This window comes from Phanerochaete carnosa (assembly GCF_000300595.1).
Source record: "Phanerochaete carnosa HHB-10118-sp unplaced genomic scaffold PHACAscaffold_9, whole genome shotgun sequence".
NCBI lineage: Eukaryota > Fungi > Basidiomycota > Agaricomycetes > Polyporales > Phanerochaetaceae > Phanerochaete > Phanerochaete carnosa.
Window position 1 is genome coordinate 1,618,464 of NW_006767636.1, and position 15,648 is coordinate 1,634,111.

A 15,648-nucleotide genomic window follows, 5' to 3' on the forward strand; every position below is an offset into this window, starting at 1 on the left:
CTACGTTCTACCAGACTAACTTTTTACTTGTGTATGTGGCGCGGTATCTGATGAGGGCACTAGGACAAGATTTAGTACTGTATCAGCATAGAAACGAATGATAGTGCTAACTCGCTGATCAGGCAATCACTAGTTGTGTTCAAGAACTCGTGGCAGCATCACTCCCTTCTGAAAACAACACCAGTCGATCCTTCTCCTTTCGCGGCATCTCGTCCACGTCTACCGTGACGCTTCCAAACAGCTCCATCTCCATCTCCTTCAGCTGCCGCATAAACCCTGGGTTCGGTGAGGCCTGCGGGCGCGCCTGAACAATCTGCCGGAGGGCATCATTCAGCGACATCTGATGATGCCTCATCAGATACGCCGCGACGACCGTCGGGGACCGCGAGATGCCCGCAGAGCAGTGTACTAGGATCTTGCCCGTTCCGTTGTGAAATTTCAAAGCCGCGTCGATGATCGTACGTGCCGAGTCGCAGGCTTTGGATATGGACGGGGACGGGGAGTCGCTGATCGATATTCGGTGGTATGACACGCCGTCGAACTTCTCCGCGGGAGTAGCTCCGATGCTGAGCACGTCAGTTATCGATTGTGCCGTAAGGAACGGTTCTGAGGACGCTGCTGAGCACGGACCCAGATACAGTGACGGCGGGAGTATCAGCGAGACCGGGGGCTGCTGCGTGCTGGACTTTGATTTATCGCGTTTTCCCATTTTGTAAGACGTGTGATACTGTGGACTAATCTGAGAAACCTTGTGCAGGCTTTTATAGCGATGCCCAAGTTGAAACCAGCAGCCACCGGTACCGCAGCCACCCCTGACCTCGATGACTCTGCTTCGGGCAATTTAGTCATAGGTCCCGAAGAGGCGAGGATCCTTGCCAGGTGGTTGCCCGACAAGAGAGGGGAGAAAAAGGGACAAAGGAGGGCCAATACCTACACAGAATGTCCCCGGAGCACCTCACTCGCGGGAGTGTCTTTATGGGAGCGCATCTTGCCGAATAGGGGCAAATGCTCCCCTCTAATAGGGCGACATTTGGATGACGTAGCTATATCTACACTGCTGTTTCGGTATGAACATTGGTATAGGTACAGTACTATGAGCCACTTCACACTCTCAGCACATTTCGTGACGATTGCGAAAAACAAAGTAAAGTATACCATGGAGCCCTCTGGATCTGTTGTGCATCGCTGCTGGTTCAAATTCAGATGAAGATACACTGTCTCGATAGTATGTTGCACGAAACAGAGAAGAGAACGGTCAAGGTGCTCAGCCAAAGCGAGTTCGGGTTAAGGTTCCAAACGGATCAAACCATTAAGCGCCCCTAGATTTTGCTGCACTGCCACATCATCTCTGCCTCGCCAGTCATGGTAGGCCCGTCTTAAGCATATTTCGTCCAACGTCGCCCGCAATCTTTCGTCTTGCATCGAACTCATCCTTTGACGGGCAGCCCGTTATCATGCATGTCAGCTATGGACTGTTGCAGTTCTTCCTGCGATTGAATAACTCGGGTTGTTACTATGCGGTGCCTGTGTTGTCGTCATCTTATCTAGTCGCACTAGGAACGTGAGGCACCAAACGTTGTTTCGTAACCTTCATCTGGACATACTTTCAACGACGTCCAAGAATGTAACTTTAGCAGATTCTAGCTTCGCACAGGCTGGTAAACTATACGGCAATCCTTCCCACGAACTCCATGCGAGTACATTCGTCTTTTCTGTTGAACGCTTTGACCCGCTAATTGAGCTTGTAGACCTGCATCCTCCAGGACCCTCCACAGTACCAGTAATAGCCCCCGGAGCAGAGCATGCTGCAGTCCGACAAGTTCGCAGTCGGCGGCATGACGCCATCGACATAGCCGGTGCCGCAGTAGCACTCGTCGCCGTACTCGACCCCGGCGTATGAGTAGTCCTGGTTTCCGCACAGAGCTGCGCACTCGTACGGCGAGTTGTTCTGCAGGTATGATACGACCGGGTTCGCAAGCACGCGCTGCGGGTTGTCTACCGCGCATGACATGTCGATTGACCACCCTGGTGCCAGCTCTGGCGGGTAGTTGTTGGGGTCAGCTGCAGGAACCTCGGTTTCGGGCCCGGTGCAGTCTTCGTATACCGCACACGCTGGATAGCCACCGGTAAAGGTTAGATTATTCTTCAACAGAAAGGCACACGCGAAAGCTTACAAACACCTTGTGCACAGCAAGTCAGGAGGTAGCCGGCATTGCTGGACGGTCCTCAGGTTGGCAGGGCATACATCGGAAAATGTGCGCTCTGCACTGACCAACTATACTGAGGATCGTACATCTCGACGTTGTCCGCCATGAGCACGCTTGTATCCGACGGAGGGGGAATCTCACACGGTCCGCTCCAGACATATTCGTTGTCCGAGTACGGCCTGATGGTTTGTGCGCAGATACCAGTAGGACGAGACGCAGCGCAAGGTGACTGTCCTATGGTAGCAGGAGCGAGCGCCAATGCGACAAGGGAGAGAGTTAGAACGGTGAGCTGCATTGTTGGGCGTATCAGGGTGAGTCTTGGAGGGTAGCTCGACAAACGGGCCCTCTGGGTCTGCCCCTAATAACGCTGGCGCCTGCAGCTGTGGTAACAATGGGCAAGCAAGCCAACGAATATGCACAGGACAGATGCCCCTGGAGCAGCCCTGGCCAGTCTTCTCTATCGAGTCCATGATCGGGACCTTGCCTGTTTTCAGGCGACCGTAGGGTCATGTGTATATGCAGAGGGCATATTGGTACCTGGCCACGCAAACGATCCGTCCACGTCCGGCTATAGGCTGTGGCAGCTCTGCTCGCAACGACTCCAGTAATTACCCGCACAGTGCCTATATTGCTATTGTCCTTTTCAGCCATACCAGGAACGTAGAGGTTTCATAGCCTCTATCAAGATAATCGGTTAGTGCCTGGCACAAAGTCCCGATAACCTTCAGAAATGTAACTTTAACAGGCTCCAGCCCGTGCAGATCATTGCAATATCAAGTGATCTTTCCCACAGGCCCTATGTAAATACACTCGCTCCTTCGCTGAAAACCCTAGCTCACTAAGTAAACTTGTAAATCTGCATTCTCCAAGACCCTCCACAATAGTAGTAATAACCGCCGGAGCAGAGCATGCTGCAGTCCGACAGTTCCGCAGCCGGCGGCATGACGCCGTCGACGTAGCCAGTGCCGCAGTAACACTCATCACCGTACTCGACCCCCGCATACGCGTAGTCCTTTCCAGCGCACAGGGTCGTGCAGGCGTATGGCGTGTTCCCCGGGAGGTACGACACGATCGCGTTCGCGAGCACGCGCTGCGGGTTGTCTATTGCGCATGGCATGTCGACCGACCACCCCGACGCCAGCTCCGGCGGGTACGCGTCAGGGTCAGCCGCGGGAGGCGCCGTCTCGGGCCCGGTGCAGTCTATGTAGGTTGCACATGCTGAGTGATCGTCAGCAAAGTTTAGCTAGATCTCCACCAGACAGTGCGAAAGCTTACAAGTAGATTCTGCACAGCAGGTCAGAGGGTATCCGGCGTTGGTGTCACTGTGCAACCCTCATATTAACAGAGTGTCCATTGGACAATGTATGTCCTGCACTGACCAGCCATATTGGGGATCGTAAAACTCAACGTCCGATGCCGTGAGCACGTTCGGATTCGATGGCGCGGGGATCCCACACGGTCCTTCCCACACGTAGGCGTTGTCTGAGAACGGCCTGATAGTAGACGCACATATGCCAATGGACCGAGGCGCGACGCAAGGCGAAGTCTGCCCTGCAATGGCAGGGGCGAGCACCAGTGCGATAAGAGAGAGAGCTGGAATGGTGAGCTTCATTTGGGCGAATCCTGGGAGCAACTCATGGAGGTCTCAGAGAGCTATTTAAGCCTCTCCCTAACAATTTTGACGGACAGACGAGCCGACGAATGCGGCGCATAGAACAGATGTCCCTGGAGCGGCCTTGGCAGTCTCGAGCCATCGAGTCGTTATTCGCGACCTGGTCAGCTCCACTTGTCGCCCAAACGAGACTGTAAGGTCGTATGCATGCAGAGAGCAAGCTGGTGCCTAGCCATTCAGACGATTTGTCCACGTAAGATCTGCGGACCTATTTATTATCTGACAGCTCTCGACAGCAGGGTGTGCCTGGGTCAGGCATGGACCTATCGCGGCCACACTCGCGCCGGAGCCAATATATGCGTTCATGGTACGCTGAGTCCAGGAATTTTTAGGCCCCATACGCTGACATTTTCGCTTCGCCTTGGGTCGGGTGTTGGACGCAAACAGATGTTTGGCTTCACCAAGGTGCAGACGTGCTGAGCATGGGCAACATTTCAATCCCACTTAGAATTGGAAGTAGGAATATGCATCACTGTCATCAAAACGAACAACTGGAACCATTCCCAGACGTTGCAGTGGACTAGTCCAACCAACAGCTCCGCTCAGTGAGTCATATACTATCGAGTCAGTCAACCTTGGGCCGCACGCTGACTCGCCGCTCCTTCCCCATCGGCGCACGGCGTCTGATGAGGACGGGCATGAGATGCCCGAGCTGCTGATGATAACTGTCAACGCTGCTCTTCTGACCGCTCAAAGTCGACTTGGCCAGGCACCGATCTAGACATATTCCCTCCTTCCGAGGTCATCAGAGGACTTGCAGATACATTGCAGGCGGAAGTTCCTCTACAATTTTGGTATGAGATCTTAACGGCGCTCAATCTGCTGTCATCGTCCCATCCTGTTATACTAGGAATGTGGGGCATCGAATGTTGTTTCACAGCCTCTCTGGACAGTTGGTCGATGCCTGGCGTACGCTCCCAACGACATACAAAAATGTAACCCTATCGGATCTTAGCTCGCAAAAGCCGGCCAATACCAAACAGTCCTTCCTACGAACACTATGTGAGTATATAAGTCCCTTCCGTCACCGAGTACCCTGATCCGTTAATTGGATTTATAAATCTGCATCCTCCAGGACCCTCCGCAATAGTTGTAGTAGCCACCGGAGCAAAGCATATCGCAATCCGACAAGTTCGCAGTCGGCGGAATAACGCCATCGACGTAGCCAGTGCCGCAGTAGCACTCGTCGGCATATTCGACTCCGGCGTACGCGTAGTTCTTCTCGGTGCACAGGGTCGTGCACTCGTACGGCGAGTTGCCCGGGAGGTACGACACGATCACGTTCGCGAGCACGCGCTGCGCATTATCTACTGCGCACGGCATGTCGACTGACCACCCCTCCGCCAAGGCCGGCGGGTACGCGTAGAGTTCAGCCGCGGGGGGCGCCGTTTCGGGCCCGGTGCAATCTTCGTAGACTGCACACGCTAAATGATTATAGGTAAGGGTCAAACGGGCTTTCAGCAGAGTGACGGTGCGGGAGCTTACAAACGCCTTGTGCACAGCAGGTCAAAACATAACCGGCGTCGGTATCACTGCACAATATATGAGATTAGTCTGGCATTAGTCGGACGCCATACGTCCCGCACTGACCAGCCATCTTGAGGGTCATAGAACTCAACGTCCGCCGCCATGAGCATGCTCGGATCCGATGGAACGGGGATCTCGCACGCTCCGCTCCATACGAAGGCATTCTCCGAGTACGGTCTGATGGTAGATGCGCAAATGCCAACGGGACGAGGCGCAACGCAAGGCGACTGCCCTATGGCAGCAGGTGCAAGCACCAGCGCGATGAGCGAGAGAGTTGGAATGGTGAGCTGCATCTTCATGCTCTCTGGGGCGGACCTTGGACCTCTGGAGGGCGACTCTACGATGGTCCCTCTGAACTTGAACCACCTTTTTATATCGTCGGTGTCCCCTGTCATCGGCAGTCGTGGTAATAGCAGACAGGCAAGTCGATCAACGTGTGCAGAACAAATGCCCATGGAACAGCCCTAGACAGCTCTTCGACGGGTGAGACGGTGAAGTCGTATGTATGCGCGAAGAGCAAGCTGGTGCCTAGCCATGCGGGCGACCTGCCGCTGTCTACGCGGGATCTGCGGTCGAACTACATGCTTTCGGCGTTCTCTCGCGCAAGCTTCGCTTTTGACCCTTATATGTAAATATTTGCGGACCCTATGTATCGCCTGGCAGCTCTTCAACGCAAGACAGTTGCTATGGACCCACGGCGGCTACAGCCTGAGTACCATTTCAGCGCGAGTGCCGTGCACAATACACTACTTGAAGGTTACGCTCATGGTCCGCCAACCTCTGGAATGCTCAGGCCTCATAAGCTGGCATCTTCGTTCCGCCGACGTGCTTGACGCAGACAGATGCTTGGTCCGCCCAATGTGCAGATGCACTGAGGAGGCACGCGCGTGTGACAGCGAATAACTGGGGCCGCGGCGGCGGCTGCGTCTCCACCTAGACGTTGCAGCGGATTGCCTCAAGCTAGTTGACAGCTCTGCCCGGTAAGTCATATCCTAACGATTCTGTTGACCTTCGGCCGCACGTTGACCCTCCGCAGAACGATGTCTGGTCTTTTATCCGTCTTCGTCGGGCCCTGTGCGCCGACAGGGGAAGTATGAGATGCCCGGGCTGCTGATGATAACTGTCAATGCTACTCTTCTGATCGTACCACTTGCTCAATGTCGACTTGGCCAGGCACTGCTCGAGATGGAGTCCTCTCACAATGCCTTGTCCTGGAAGGAGAGGTGCGTTCCATGCTCAGCTTCGTATGTCATTATTCTTGGGAAAGCCGAGAAAGGGCCGCATCCTTCTCTCGGAGGTCTTCAAAGGACCTCAAATACTTTCCGATTGGAAGTTTTTTTTTTTCGTTGGGCACAGGGACCCTAGCTTCAAGGGCGCTGAGACGATTATGACATTCACTGAAAGGCGGTTGGCAGCAACAAGTCGCTCCTGGGACGCCTAAGCCGGGTCTAGCCTGAACGGGCTGCTAAAAAGCAGGAGTCCGAGCATGTGCGCATGCAAGAGGCGAATATATACTCTCCGTCTACCGGATTGCCATGGTACGAACAGATGGGTATTATCTGTATTCCGCCAAGCATTCAACTTCAGAGTCGCAGCCAGCCACATCTCAGATTTAGCATTGAAGTCCACATTAGTAATGTCATATCTTAGGTATAACTTGTTAAGAGGAAGCTCGAAGCTACGAGAACAAAAGCTTGGTGCTTCCGGCCACGGGACGAGTGTCGTGCTCCCTGGTCAGTATTCACTCCTGGCCTTCTTTTGTTCGCGCACACGAAATTTACTGTTATTGCCTGTAGGAACAGCAGACATACAGCATCATGCTGCGTGGGCCTCGACCCTTAATATTAAACTCGGCCGTCTAAGATTCCGTCCGCGGATGCACCGTGACTCTGGCAGACCTGAACAGGCTAATCTGAGGTCGCTGCGCCTTTGAACCCTTTAACGACTGGCAGGTACGCTTCGAGTGTCTATGAGCACGAGTACGCTGATACGTTTCCGGTCTATCGATACCCGTTGCGTGGACATATGGCCCATTCGGGCTCGCAGCGCAGCACGCCATGCCCTGGTAACGCGAGCGCTGGCATACGTCCGGACGGTCCTCTCGGACAATGAGGCTCCGGCGTGTATCAAATATTGCATCGTTTCTGGGTTTGACTCTGATCACGGTGACGTCGGATATGGTAACGAGTGTCATTGAGTGGCGAGCTATACGGGCAGTGGCCGGGACACCCGCCACTGATTGCGACATGCTTTGCGCTGAAAAACCTGGGTCAGCGTCCGAACTGCATAATTCTTCATAAGAATGCCTGCGCACACGGTCTGCTTGGTCGATTCGAATGCATGTAATAAAAGGTATCGCAAAATAACACTCATTCACACAAGAAGAGAACAGGAAGGGATAGTATACTATTGCTACAACGTCCATATCTACCAGAAGATGTATAACGACATGTACAAACGATAGCATGGAATGGAATGACAGCAAACGAGATCCTCAAGCGACATAGGCGAAAGTATCGCGGGTACCCTCCACACGCTCGATGTACTCCTTCTCCAGAAGGTGGTCTATGGCCTGCGAGCGTCGTCAGTATCTACGTTGGGAGGCCTCAATCGATGGGACAACTCTTACCTTCTTGATATCCGGGATTTTCGGTGTGAACCGCTGAGAGATCTGCGAGATGACCTCCTGAATCAGCTGCTGATTCTTCATTGTCTTCCTCGCCTTCATAATCCTAGAGAAGCACAAGAGTTAAATGAGGTTCTCGGCAATAAGCGCTAACAACACGCACCGGACGATGGTCGCCTGAATGACGTATTTACGGTCCTCATCGACAGTCTTGAGGACGTCGTTGGACTCAGTCTTCTGCTCTGCTTTCAGAGGAACGTTGAGGTTGATGCGGATCTTCTTCGACTTGAAGTCTGCATGGGCGTTAGCGATGCTCAGCACACATAGGCCGAACGGATATACTAGGGTTCAAGTCATATTGATCCGACTCGATGAGGACCTTGGCCTTGACGAGCGATTGAAGGACCTGCTTCAATAGATCCTCGCTGATCTGTGTAGCAGCCTTGAGCTCCTCGAAAGACAGAGTGTCGTTCTGGTTGTACTGGACGAGAACGGCCATCTGGTACGTGCTGGTCATGAAGATGTATTTCTGGTTGAGGTAGCTCGTACGAAGCTCGTTCTTGGAGTAGTTCCATAGCCATGTCAGCTTGCGACCGGAGTGCTTTTGTTGGTAGTACTTCGTGAAGCGGTCGTACACAGGAAGGATGTCAGAGGGAATGATGAAGTCGTGCGCAGGTGGATTGAGGGGCCAGAAGTTCGTACCGAGGACCATGATACCGAAGTTGATATCCATATCGTCGTGGTTCTGCTGCATGCGCTCCTTGAACTGCTCGGTGAGATCCTTAGATAAGGACATATCTATGGCGAGCGGTGAGCACGATTACAGGAGATAATCGCATGCGCATACCTGTGAACATGCGCTGCAGTTTGTTAGTGTACTCGAAGCCACATGCCTCCTTCAGCTTCGAGATCATGCTGGCTTCGGCCTCGTCGGACGCAGAAACACCGTGGATAAGACGCTTGGACAGCTTGGTCGTGTAGAACTGTTGGAAGACGTCCTTGTCGTCGATGTACTTGAACAGCACCATCTGAACCACGGAGATTAGAAACCGAAGATGATAGCAAACATTGCCAACGTACCACTTTGTTGAGCGCACCCTCAAGATCTTCTTCCTCGGCCATCTTGTTACTCTTTCGGAGAAGAGCATCGGCGTGCTTGGCGAGCAGCTCTGGGGATTTGGTCGTCGACGTGCCCGTAGCGGCGTTGCGATTGACGAAGTCACGGCAGGCCTTATCCAGACTGGCAACGAAGCCGGCTTCGCCACGGAAGCTGCGGCTAACGGTCTCGGAGTTCTTCTGGTGGACCTCGAGCAAGGCATCGACGTATGCTTTGGGATCGGGCTCGGTGGCATCGGTCCCTTCGCCCACGAGCTTCGCCACCGCAGCGAGACCGGCCTTCTTGACGTGCTCCTCGAACTTCTTGCGGAGTGGCTCCAAGCCCTCGGGTATGCGAGCAAGGAGGGCATACATGCGCTGCAGATCCTCGTCCTTGTCATAGTCGAGGAGGGTCTGGAAGTGCTCCCACAGACGTTCGGCATGCTCACGGATTAGGACATGCTCACACTTGCTAACGAGAGCCTTGCGAGTGTTGGTGTTCAAGTATCGCTCTACGCGGTCCTCTTCTTCGCGAAGACGCTCCTCGGCCTTCTTCATGTAGTCAGGTACGCTGTTCTCAGCGAGGAACTGCTCCGACTCCTTGCGGTAATACTTTTCGGTGGCCTCGAGGAATGGCGTTTCGAAGTGCTCCTTGTAGACCTCGTACGATACTTTGTTGATGTCGCTCTCATCCAAACCGAGTGAGACGAACGAGTCAACGACCTTCTTGACCAAACCTTGATCAATGGTCTCGCCATTGCGTTGTCGCTCGATCAAGCGGAGAACAGCGCCCGCTAGCTTCTGGTGCTTGCTCTGAACATGCAAGAAGAAGTTGGTCTTCCATTGCACAAGTGCAAGCTAAATTTCTCAATAATAAGCCATGATGTAACACGATGATGGAAGCTTCGCTCACAGTATACACGGGGTAGACACCTTTCCGACCTTCGTCCCGCTCCCGCTTCACCCAGTGTCGATTGAGATAAGTGAAGAGTCGGTTAATGTAGTTTGCACCTGTCGTGTAACGATCCCATTCCTTGGCGTAGTATCGGAGGAGAGCTTCGTCTTGCAGCGGCTCCGCCTCCTACGCAATCACACCCATAGGTCAGTCACAAGACACAGTTCATGGCAAGTTTTCGTGTATTCACCTCTCGCAGCGTCTTCAGATGCGCTACAAAATATCTAATGAGATTATTGTACAAATCGGAGCCCATCAGGTTCGCGCCCGCTAGGATATGACCGCAGCCTGGTCAGTGACACCCCGTTCGGATAGATATGCAAGCGATATACGCACTCCTTTGCCCCAGAGACGTCGAATCACCCGTGTTGTGCATCTTAGATGATGTGCAGTAGTTGTAGGAGACCGTGTACAGGCTCATATACTTGGAGTATGAGACTCCAGTCTGGAGCTTGGTCATGATATGGTCGACACCCTCCTCGAGATAGGCCCAGGTGGTGGCGAGGTCCGCGTTGGGCGGCGGCATTGCCACAGTGTTACTGGACGACGAACTCGCCATACTGGATGCTAAGGATGGGTGGCTTCCGGGATTCGTCAAGGATGATGGTGGTCAGAGGGGAAGTGCCTTAAGGCGGCTGGGCATGCAGGATTCACAGACGCGCTAATAAAGCAGTGCCACCGTTGTAACAAGGTTCTGTACAGACTTATCTGCCTTTGTTACTTAAGTCACACATATTACTTACACCTCTACTAACCTCGATATCGGTGTTACGCTTATACCGCGTCGTGTTATGAAACGCCACGCTGGACGTAATGGGTGCACAACGTCGAACACGACAATTGCAGAGTACCAGTGTCATTATGGCGCCGCAGATACCTTTTACTACAACAGACAGGGCAGTCGAATTCATAGTTTTACGCCCTTATGGATGCAAGCGATGCCGTTCCACAAGTTAGTCCACGCGCCGCCCTTGCCCTCGTGCATACCACCAGTTGCAAAACCCGCGTCGGCAATCATTTGTGCGAACTCTGGCTGACTAGGGAACTTCCGTATTGACTCCACCAGGTACTGGTACGAATCCCGGTCACCGGTCAAGATGGAGCCCAGCATTGGGATGACCGAGAACGAGTATTGGTCGTACAGACTGTAACAAAGATAAGCACTGTACTCCTCCCGGCATGAAAGTGCCACGTACGCGCTGAAAAGCGGGTTCTCAACCTTGCTGAACTCCAGGCAAGTAAAAGTGCCACCAGGTTTCAGCACCCGGTACGCCTCTTTCAGCACGTCCGGGATGGACGTGCAGTTTCGGATACCAAACGCGATTGTGTAGAGGTCATACGTGTTATCCGGGAACTGCTCTTTGGATAGAGCCTGAGCATTCGATTCGATGAACCGAACCTGCGGAGCTGCCAAGCTGTGAGGGATATAGCCGGGCCCCTCTAAAATTGGACACGCACTGTTGTGATACATCGTCTGCTTGAACCGCCTGAAGCCTTCCTTAAGCATCTCAGGGTTGATGTCGACGACATCGACACTCGTCTCTCTGTCATAATGATTCTCCCTTGCGTAATCCAGGATACGTAGTGCAATGTCCCCTGTTCCGCCGGCCAAGTCGATGCACCGCATGGGTCCCTTTGCTCCGGGCTTCAGCGACCCCACGAAATCGTCTTTCCAGAGACGGTGCACTCCCATGGACATGGCGTCGTTCATGACATCGTAAGAAGACGCCACAGAAGAGAAGACGTTTTTGACGAGAGACTCCTTCATGTCTTCTGGCACGGTTTGGAATCCAAAATGCGTCGTGCGAGCTCCCTGTGCATCCTGCGTCGGCCGAAAGCTGCTTGGGTCGGTGTGGTTATATCTGACAGCCAGAAGCTGCGCTGCGGGCCGTGTGCGAGAGCCCTGTCGGCATGTAGAGCGTAGAGAGCGACGGAGGCTACGTGAGGCGGTCTGCATGGTACGCGGGGTGTCATGGGGATCTCGTCCAACCGTGTCGCGAAGTAGGGTCCCCGGACACCAGCGCGCTCGCGATTTGGACGCTCAATGGCTCATTCACATAATACTAGTTAGCACTCTCGTCCCGCTTCCACCTCCCTCACAAGCTTCTTCCGCGTTCAGACTTTTGTCTTCTTTATCATGGCTCTTACAGCGGACTACAAGGGGAAGGAAAAAGCTGGCACACTTGTAGAAGACCTCGCAGCCAAGCAAATTGAGCCGGAAGGCCTCCAAAGGGCTTCCATCTCGGACAGTTCAGAGTCTGGCTCTGATTCTGATTCTGACTCGGATTCGGAATCTGAAGACTCGGATGATATAGACAGTGACAATGCGGAGTCAGATGATGAAGAGCTCTCTCAAGAATTTCTGGAGTCGTTGCTGGACAAAGCACGGCAGAATATGTCTGCGAAAGCGCAGACGGCCTTAAGTTCTGGTGGGGAAGAAGAAGTCATACAGTTGGGCGGAACGGACGACCTAGTAGAAGAGTATGTAACGAGAAGGCTGCCTCTAGGCTTTTTGGCTGACTATCTGCTAGCCGTCTACCACTACTTGACCCAGGCAAACTGCCAGCCCCTTACATAGAGCTGCCTGATGATTCTCAAGCCGGCCCGTCAAAAGTTCGCGTCAGGGATCTTGACACTGAACAAGCGGAGAAGATTACGGCTTCGAAAATCCCAGATGTACCCGCGCCACCTCCCTCCGCTCGACCAGTAGGGCAGCCATTAACGAAGAAGGAGCAGAAGGCCGTAAGTCACATCCTGCTTCGAACTCATGTTTCTTCGTCTAATGTGCTATTCAAGCTGAGGACCAAAACTGCTGGAAAGAGCTGGTTCGATCTGCCTGCACCGGCGGAGGCGGACCTGCCTCGCTTGTACCACGAAGTCGAAGCCTTGCGCCTGCGTAATCAACTGGATCCCAAGCGATTCTATAGGAAAGACGAAGGCGAAGGCAAGGGAATTAAGGGCTTGCCGAAATATTTCGCAGCAAGTATCTTACCTCGTATCGCGTGAGGAATGACCATTGACAATTTATTTCACACGTCGCATAGATTGGCACGATTCTTCCCGACCCAACCCCCTTCGCATCCAGCAATCCAGCTAACCTATCAAAATCTGCTCGCAAACGGACGTTGGTGGACGAGCTCGTGGACGATGCGGAAGCCAAGAGCTACGCAAAAAAGAAGTTCAAGGAGCTGCAGACTGCCAGGGGTGCGAAGGGGAAGGCTACTTTGCGAAGAAAGCAGCAGGCGAGGAAGCCGAAGTGGTAGACGAACCAGGGATCTCGTGCGACATGAGGTCGGTTACTCAACAATAACCCGTTCTGCGGCTCGCATCGATTGTTGTATCTACGCCATCTCTCTTGCTCGCCGCCGTCATGTCTTCTACTCCTCACTTAGCGCCAACTTCAGGCTCAGTGGACCGGACCACGCCCGCATCCTCAGCTTCTTTGGGAGCCTGTTTGGAATCAGATGATACGTTTGCTATATATGATCTGCGCGTCGAAGCTGTCTGCCCCGCCAGTCAACGCATCTTGTGTGGTGCGAAAGATGGGGACTACTTCACGCTGGAGGGCGAGATGATGTATCTGCCACCTGGCCAGGGTATCTCAATCTATTCGCTAGGTACAGTCAATTTTCTCCCTATCGCCCGCCGTCGCTTGCTCCGTCCTTCCCCGTTTCTAAGGCCTCTCTTTACTCTCTCTTGCCCGCTTGTGAATACTCGGCTAATGCTACGGAACAGCATCGATTCTTCCATTGCTAGCTGCCAAGCAACGGCCGTCCGCCAAGAACGACTGGATGTCTACGGATGCAGAGGTGGCCTGTCCGGACCCTCACTGCCCATCTAGGTGGCGCATTGTCAGAACGGGGCTTAGGATGTTCAGGCATGGGGATGTGACAGTGGTTCCGCTGGATTCGGCTGCGTCCTAGCGTCGCTGGAGGCAGAAACAGCATATCTGATGAATATAATGTAACGGGTTTTGCCGAACGCCACAAAGCTCGTCGGGTTTCCATCTTATTCTTCCGCTCCCTTTCGAGACTGACGTCATCCATTGACGACGTCCTGAACCAGCTGAGGACGAGGTGCGCTTACTGGACGACGACAGCGCAACCTACTTGACTTTGAAGCTGAAAGTCTCGGTTGTCCGCCGTCTACGACTGTCGAGCCAACCATACGTGTATTGAGGAGGAGAGAGCGGTTATGGCAAACGAGCAGCTGCGGTACTCGGGTGACGGTAAGAATATCGGCGACTGTTTAGGGCAAAAACAATCTGGTGAATATCCTGCAGAAACCTATTGTACTCGATGCGACCGACAGTTCCGGTCCACAAATGCGTTCAAGCAGCATGTGGAGACATCGTCTTACCATCACTACTGCGAACCCTGCGGCAGAGACTTTGTGACGCCTGTGGGGTTGATACAACACTTCGTGCAGAGCCCTCGTCACTTCTACTGTCAACGCTGCAATGAGCACTTTGATGCGAAAGAAGAGCGCAGCCTCCACAGACGGACAAAGCATTACTATTGCCCTCGGTGTGATGCCGTGAGCTCTCTGCCGTGATATACATAGAGCCAAAACTCATACAACCTGTCCACAGATCTTTGAGTTCGAGGTCGGCTTGCATGAACATAACCGCCAAAAACATTTCTATTGTGTATCCTGCAAAAGAGTCTTCAACTCGCAAAGCAATCTAGATGCTCACATGAAGTCGTCTCTGCACACCTCTCCGATCATTGAATGCACAGCCCCTTCCTGCGGCAGGCTCTTCCTGAACCGCGGTGACCTTGCCAAGCATTGGGAGGCCGGGACCTGCTCCTCTGGACTAGACCGCGCTGGTCTGAACGAGGCGATAATTGAAGCCGATACCAGACGCATGTTCACAGATCCCGATCGACTTCTCACGGGATCCAGCGGACCCTCAGGACGCACGGCACGCGAGACACAGGCGACGAAGGCCGTGCGGGGCAAACACGCGTACAAGTGCACGCTTTGCAACAAGACCTTCAAGGCCAAACGCGGTCTCGATGCACATCTCAGCAGCCCTGCACATGCCGAAAGGATTTACCGCTGCCCTCCGCGCGCTGACGGGTGCGACTCCGAGTTCACGACACTCAGCGCGCTGATGCAGCACGCCGAAAGCGGTCGCTGCGAGGTGTTTGCGGAGGAAATGACGGACGCATTTGATAAGCTCAAGAGGCGGATAGTCAACGGGCTGTAATGACCTAGCTAGGGGATTGGGTTCGCGTGAAAGGATCATATATGTAATATGAGAGGGTGACCCGTGCCACGCACGGGCAGAGAGAATTGCGAAGAGAGTTGAGAAGGGAAATCGAGTGAGAAATGAGAGGAACGCGCCGCCCGCCGCCAACCTTCGGTTGGCTGGGCGTGCAGCGCCCCCGCGAGAGGCGACTCGCGAGAGGGATCACTATGCTAGATTACCAAAGCAACCGATCATGAAGCAATAACTCTAAGTATGTGTTTGGACAGCTAATTGGTGGCAGAGTGGGACTTCTCCTTTACTGGTATCTCAATCCTCCAGCAAGTCGTCTGACCAGGGAGCACAAGTATCTGC

The 15,648-nt window shown here is 53.5% G+C and overlaps 9 protein-coding genes across 9 annotated transcripts; 2 read left to right on the plus strand and 7 right to left on the minus strand.

Annotated features, from left to right (window-relative positions):
* Positions 1-70: 70 nt before the first annotated feature.
* Positions 71-735, minus strand: PHACADRAFT_262439 (uncharacterized protein). Its single transcript, XM_007399718.1, has one exon. It carries the CDS (start codon positions 707-709, stop codon positions 140-142), a length of 570 nt encoding a protein of 189 aa, XP_007399780.1. The 5' UTR covers positions 710-735; the 3' UTR covers positions 71-139.
* Positions 736-1,741: 1,006 nt separating this feature from the next.
* Positions 1,742-2,011, minus strand: PHACADRAFT_262441 (uncharacterized protein; the record flags this gene model as incomplete). The annotated part of the gene is made up of 1 exon (XM_007399719.1): positions 1,742-2,011. A coding segment is annotated over one exon (270 nt), but the record flags the coding sequence as incomplete, so codon positions are not given.
* A 989-nt stretch (positions 2,012-3,000) lies between these two features.
* On the minus strand, positions 3,001-4,036 carry PHACADRAFT_262444 (uncharacterized protein). The gene is made up of 4 exons (XM_007399720.1): positions 3,870-4,036; positions 3,587-3,808; positions 3,483-3,529; positions 3,001-3,425 (listed from the first exon to the last, which is right to left on the minus strand). The coding sequence occupies exon 4, from the start codon at positions 3,322-3,324 to the stop codon at positions 3,046-3,048; it is 279 nt and encodes a 92-aa protein (XP_007399782.1). The 5' UTR covers positions 3,325-3,425; positions 3,483-3,529; positions 3,587-3,808; positions 3,870-4,036; the 3' UTR covers positions 3,001-3,045.
* A 707-nt stretch (positions 4,037-4,743) lies between these two features.
* Positions 4,744-5,712, minus strand: PHACADRAFT_262445 (uncharacterized protein). The gene is made up of 3 exons (XM_007399721.1): positions 5,470-5,712; positions 5,365-5,411; positions 4,744-5,303 (listed from the first exon to the last, which is right to left on the minus strand). Exons 1-3 carry the CDS (start codon positions 5,697-5,699, stop codon positions 4,924-4,926), a joined length of 657 nt encoding a protein of 218 aa, XP_007399783.1. The 5' UTR covers positions 5,700-5,712; the 3' UTR covers positions 4,744-4,923.
* Positions 5,713-7,190: 1,478 nt separating this feature from the next.
* Positions 7,191-7,480, minus strand: PHACADRAFT_262447 (uncharacterized protein). The gene has a single exon (XM_007399722.1). The coding sequence runs from the start codon at positions 7,463-7,465 to the stop codon at positions 7,265-7,267; it is 201 nt and encodes a 66-aa protein (XP_007399784.1). The 5' UTR covers positions 7,466-7,480; the 3' UTR covers positions 7,191-7,264.
* Positions 7,481-7,739: 259 nt separating this feature from the next.
* PHACADRAFT_262449 (uncharacterized protein) lies at positions 7,740-10,699 on the minus strand. Its single transcript, XM_007399723.1, has 9 exons — positions 10,419-10,699; positions 10,273-10,352; positions 10,041-10,208; positions 9,113-9,985; positions 8,880-9,060; positions 8,375-8,830; positions 8,196-8,325; positions 8,036-8,138; positions 7,740-7,978 (listed from the first exon to the last, which is right to left on the minus strand). Exons 1-9 carry the CDS (start codon positions 10,639-10,641, stop codon positions 7,901-7,903), a joined length of 2,292 nt encoding a protein of 763 aa, XP_007399785.1. The 5' UTR covers positions 10,642-10,699; the 3' UTR covers positions 7,740-7,900.
* Positions 10,700-10,935: 236 nt separating this feature from the next.
* On the minus strand, positions 10,936-11,953 carry PHACADRAFT_262452 (uncharacterized protein). The gene is made up of 3 exons (XM_007399724.1): positions 11,541-11,953; positions 11,279-11,489; positions 10,936-11,227 (listed from the first exon to the last, which is right to left on the minus strand). Exons 1-3 carry the CDS (start codon positions 11,848-11,850, stop codon positions 10,990-10,992), a joined length of 759 nt encoding a protein of 252 aa, XP_007399786.1. The 5' UTR covers positions 11,851-11,953; the 3' UTR covers positions 10,936-10,989.
* Positions 11,954-12,158: 205 nt separating this feature from the next.
* Positions 12,159-13,710, plus strand: PHACADRAFT_177413 (uncharacterized protein). Its single transcript, XM_007399725.1, has 4 exons — positions 12,159-12,563; positions 12,614-12,824; positions 12,879-13,061; positions 13,127-13,710. The coding sequence occupies exons 1-4, from the start codon at positions 12,220-12,222 to the stop codon at positions 13,343-13,345; spliced, it is 957 nt and encodes a 318-aa protein (XP_007399787.1). The 5' UTR covers positions 12,159-12,219; the 3' UTR covers positions 13,346-13,710.
* Positions 13,711-14,121: 411 nt separating this feature from the next.
* Positions 14,122-15,294, plus strand: PHACADRAFT_150910 (uncharacterized protein; the record flags this gene model as incomplete). The annotated part of the gene is made up of 2 exons (XM_007399726.1): positions 14,122-14,618; positions 14,674-15,294. The coding sequence occupies exons 1-2, from the start codon at positions 14,277-14,279 to the stop codon at positions 15,292-15,294; spliced, it is 963 nt and encodes a 320-aa protein (XP_007399788.1). The 5' UTR covers positions 14,122-14,276.
* Between the last annotated feature and the right edge of the window lie 354 nt (positions 15,295-15,648).

Coding starts and splice junctions, on each gene's coding strand:
- PHACADRAFT_177413 (XM_007399725.1), top strand. CDS start 12,220: ATGGCTCTTACAGCGGACTACAAGGGGAAGGAAAAAGCTGGCACACTT. Junction 12,825..12,878: donor CGAAGAAGGAGCAGAAGGCC/GTAAGTCACATC, acceptor GTGCTATTCAAG/CTGAGGACCAAAACTGCTGG. Junction 13,062..13,126: donor GCTTGCCGAAATATTTCGCA/GCAAGTATCTTA, acceptor CACGTCGCATAG/ATTGGCACGATTCTTCCCGA.
- PHACADRAFT_262439 (XM_007399718.1), bottom strand. CDS start 709: ATGGGAAAACGCGATAAATCAAAGTCCAGCACGCAGCAGCCCCCGGTC.
- PHACADRAFT_262444 (XM_007399720.1), bottom strand. CDS start 3,324: ATGCCATGCGCAATAGACAACCCGCAGCGCGTGCTCGCGAACGCGATC.
- PHACADRAFT_262452 (XM_007399724.1), bottom strand. CDS start 11,850: ATGAAGGAGTCTCTCGTCAAAAACGTCTTCTCTTCTGTGGCGTCTTCT. Junction 11,490..11,540: donor GCAGACGATGTATCACAACA/GTGCGTGTCCAA, acceptor ACAGCTTGGCAG/CTCCGCAGGTTCGGTTCATC. Junction 11,228..11,278: donor GAGAACCCGCTTTTCAGCGC/GTACGTGGCACT, acceptor TCTTTGTTACAG/TCTGTACGACCAATACTCGT.
- PHACADRAFT_262445 (XM_007399721.1), bottom strand. CDS start 5,699: ATGCAGCTCACCATTCCAACTCTCTCGCTCATCGCGCTGGTGCTTGCA. Junction 5,412..5,469: donor TATGACCCTCAAGATGGCTG/GTCAGTGCGGGA, acceptor TATATTGTGCAG/TGATACCGACGCCGGTTATG. Junction 5,304..5,364: donor CTGCTGTGCACAAGGCGTTT/GTAAGCTCCCGC, acceptor ATAATCATTTAG/CGTGTGCAGTCTACGAAGAT.
- PHACADRAFT_262449 (XM_007399723.1), bottom strand. CDS start 10,641: ATGGCGAGTTCGTCGTCCAGTAACACTGTGGCAATGCCGCCGCCCAAC. Junction 10,353..10,418: donor GACGTCTCTGGGGCAAAGGA/GTGCGTATATCG, acceptor GTCATATCCTAG/CGGGCGCGAACCTGATGGGC. Junction 9,061..9,112: donor AGGGTGCGCTCAACAAAGTG/GTACGTTGGCAA, acceptor TCCGTGGTTCAG/ATGGTGCTGTTCAAGTACAT.
- PHACADRAFT_262447 (XM_007399722.1), bottom strand. CDS start 7,465: ATGGCGTGCTGCGCTGCGAGCCCGAATGGGCCATATGTCCACGCAACG.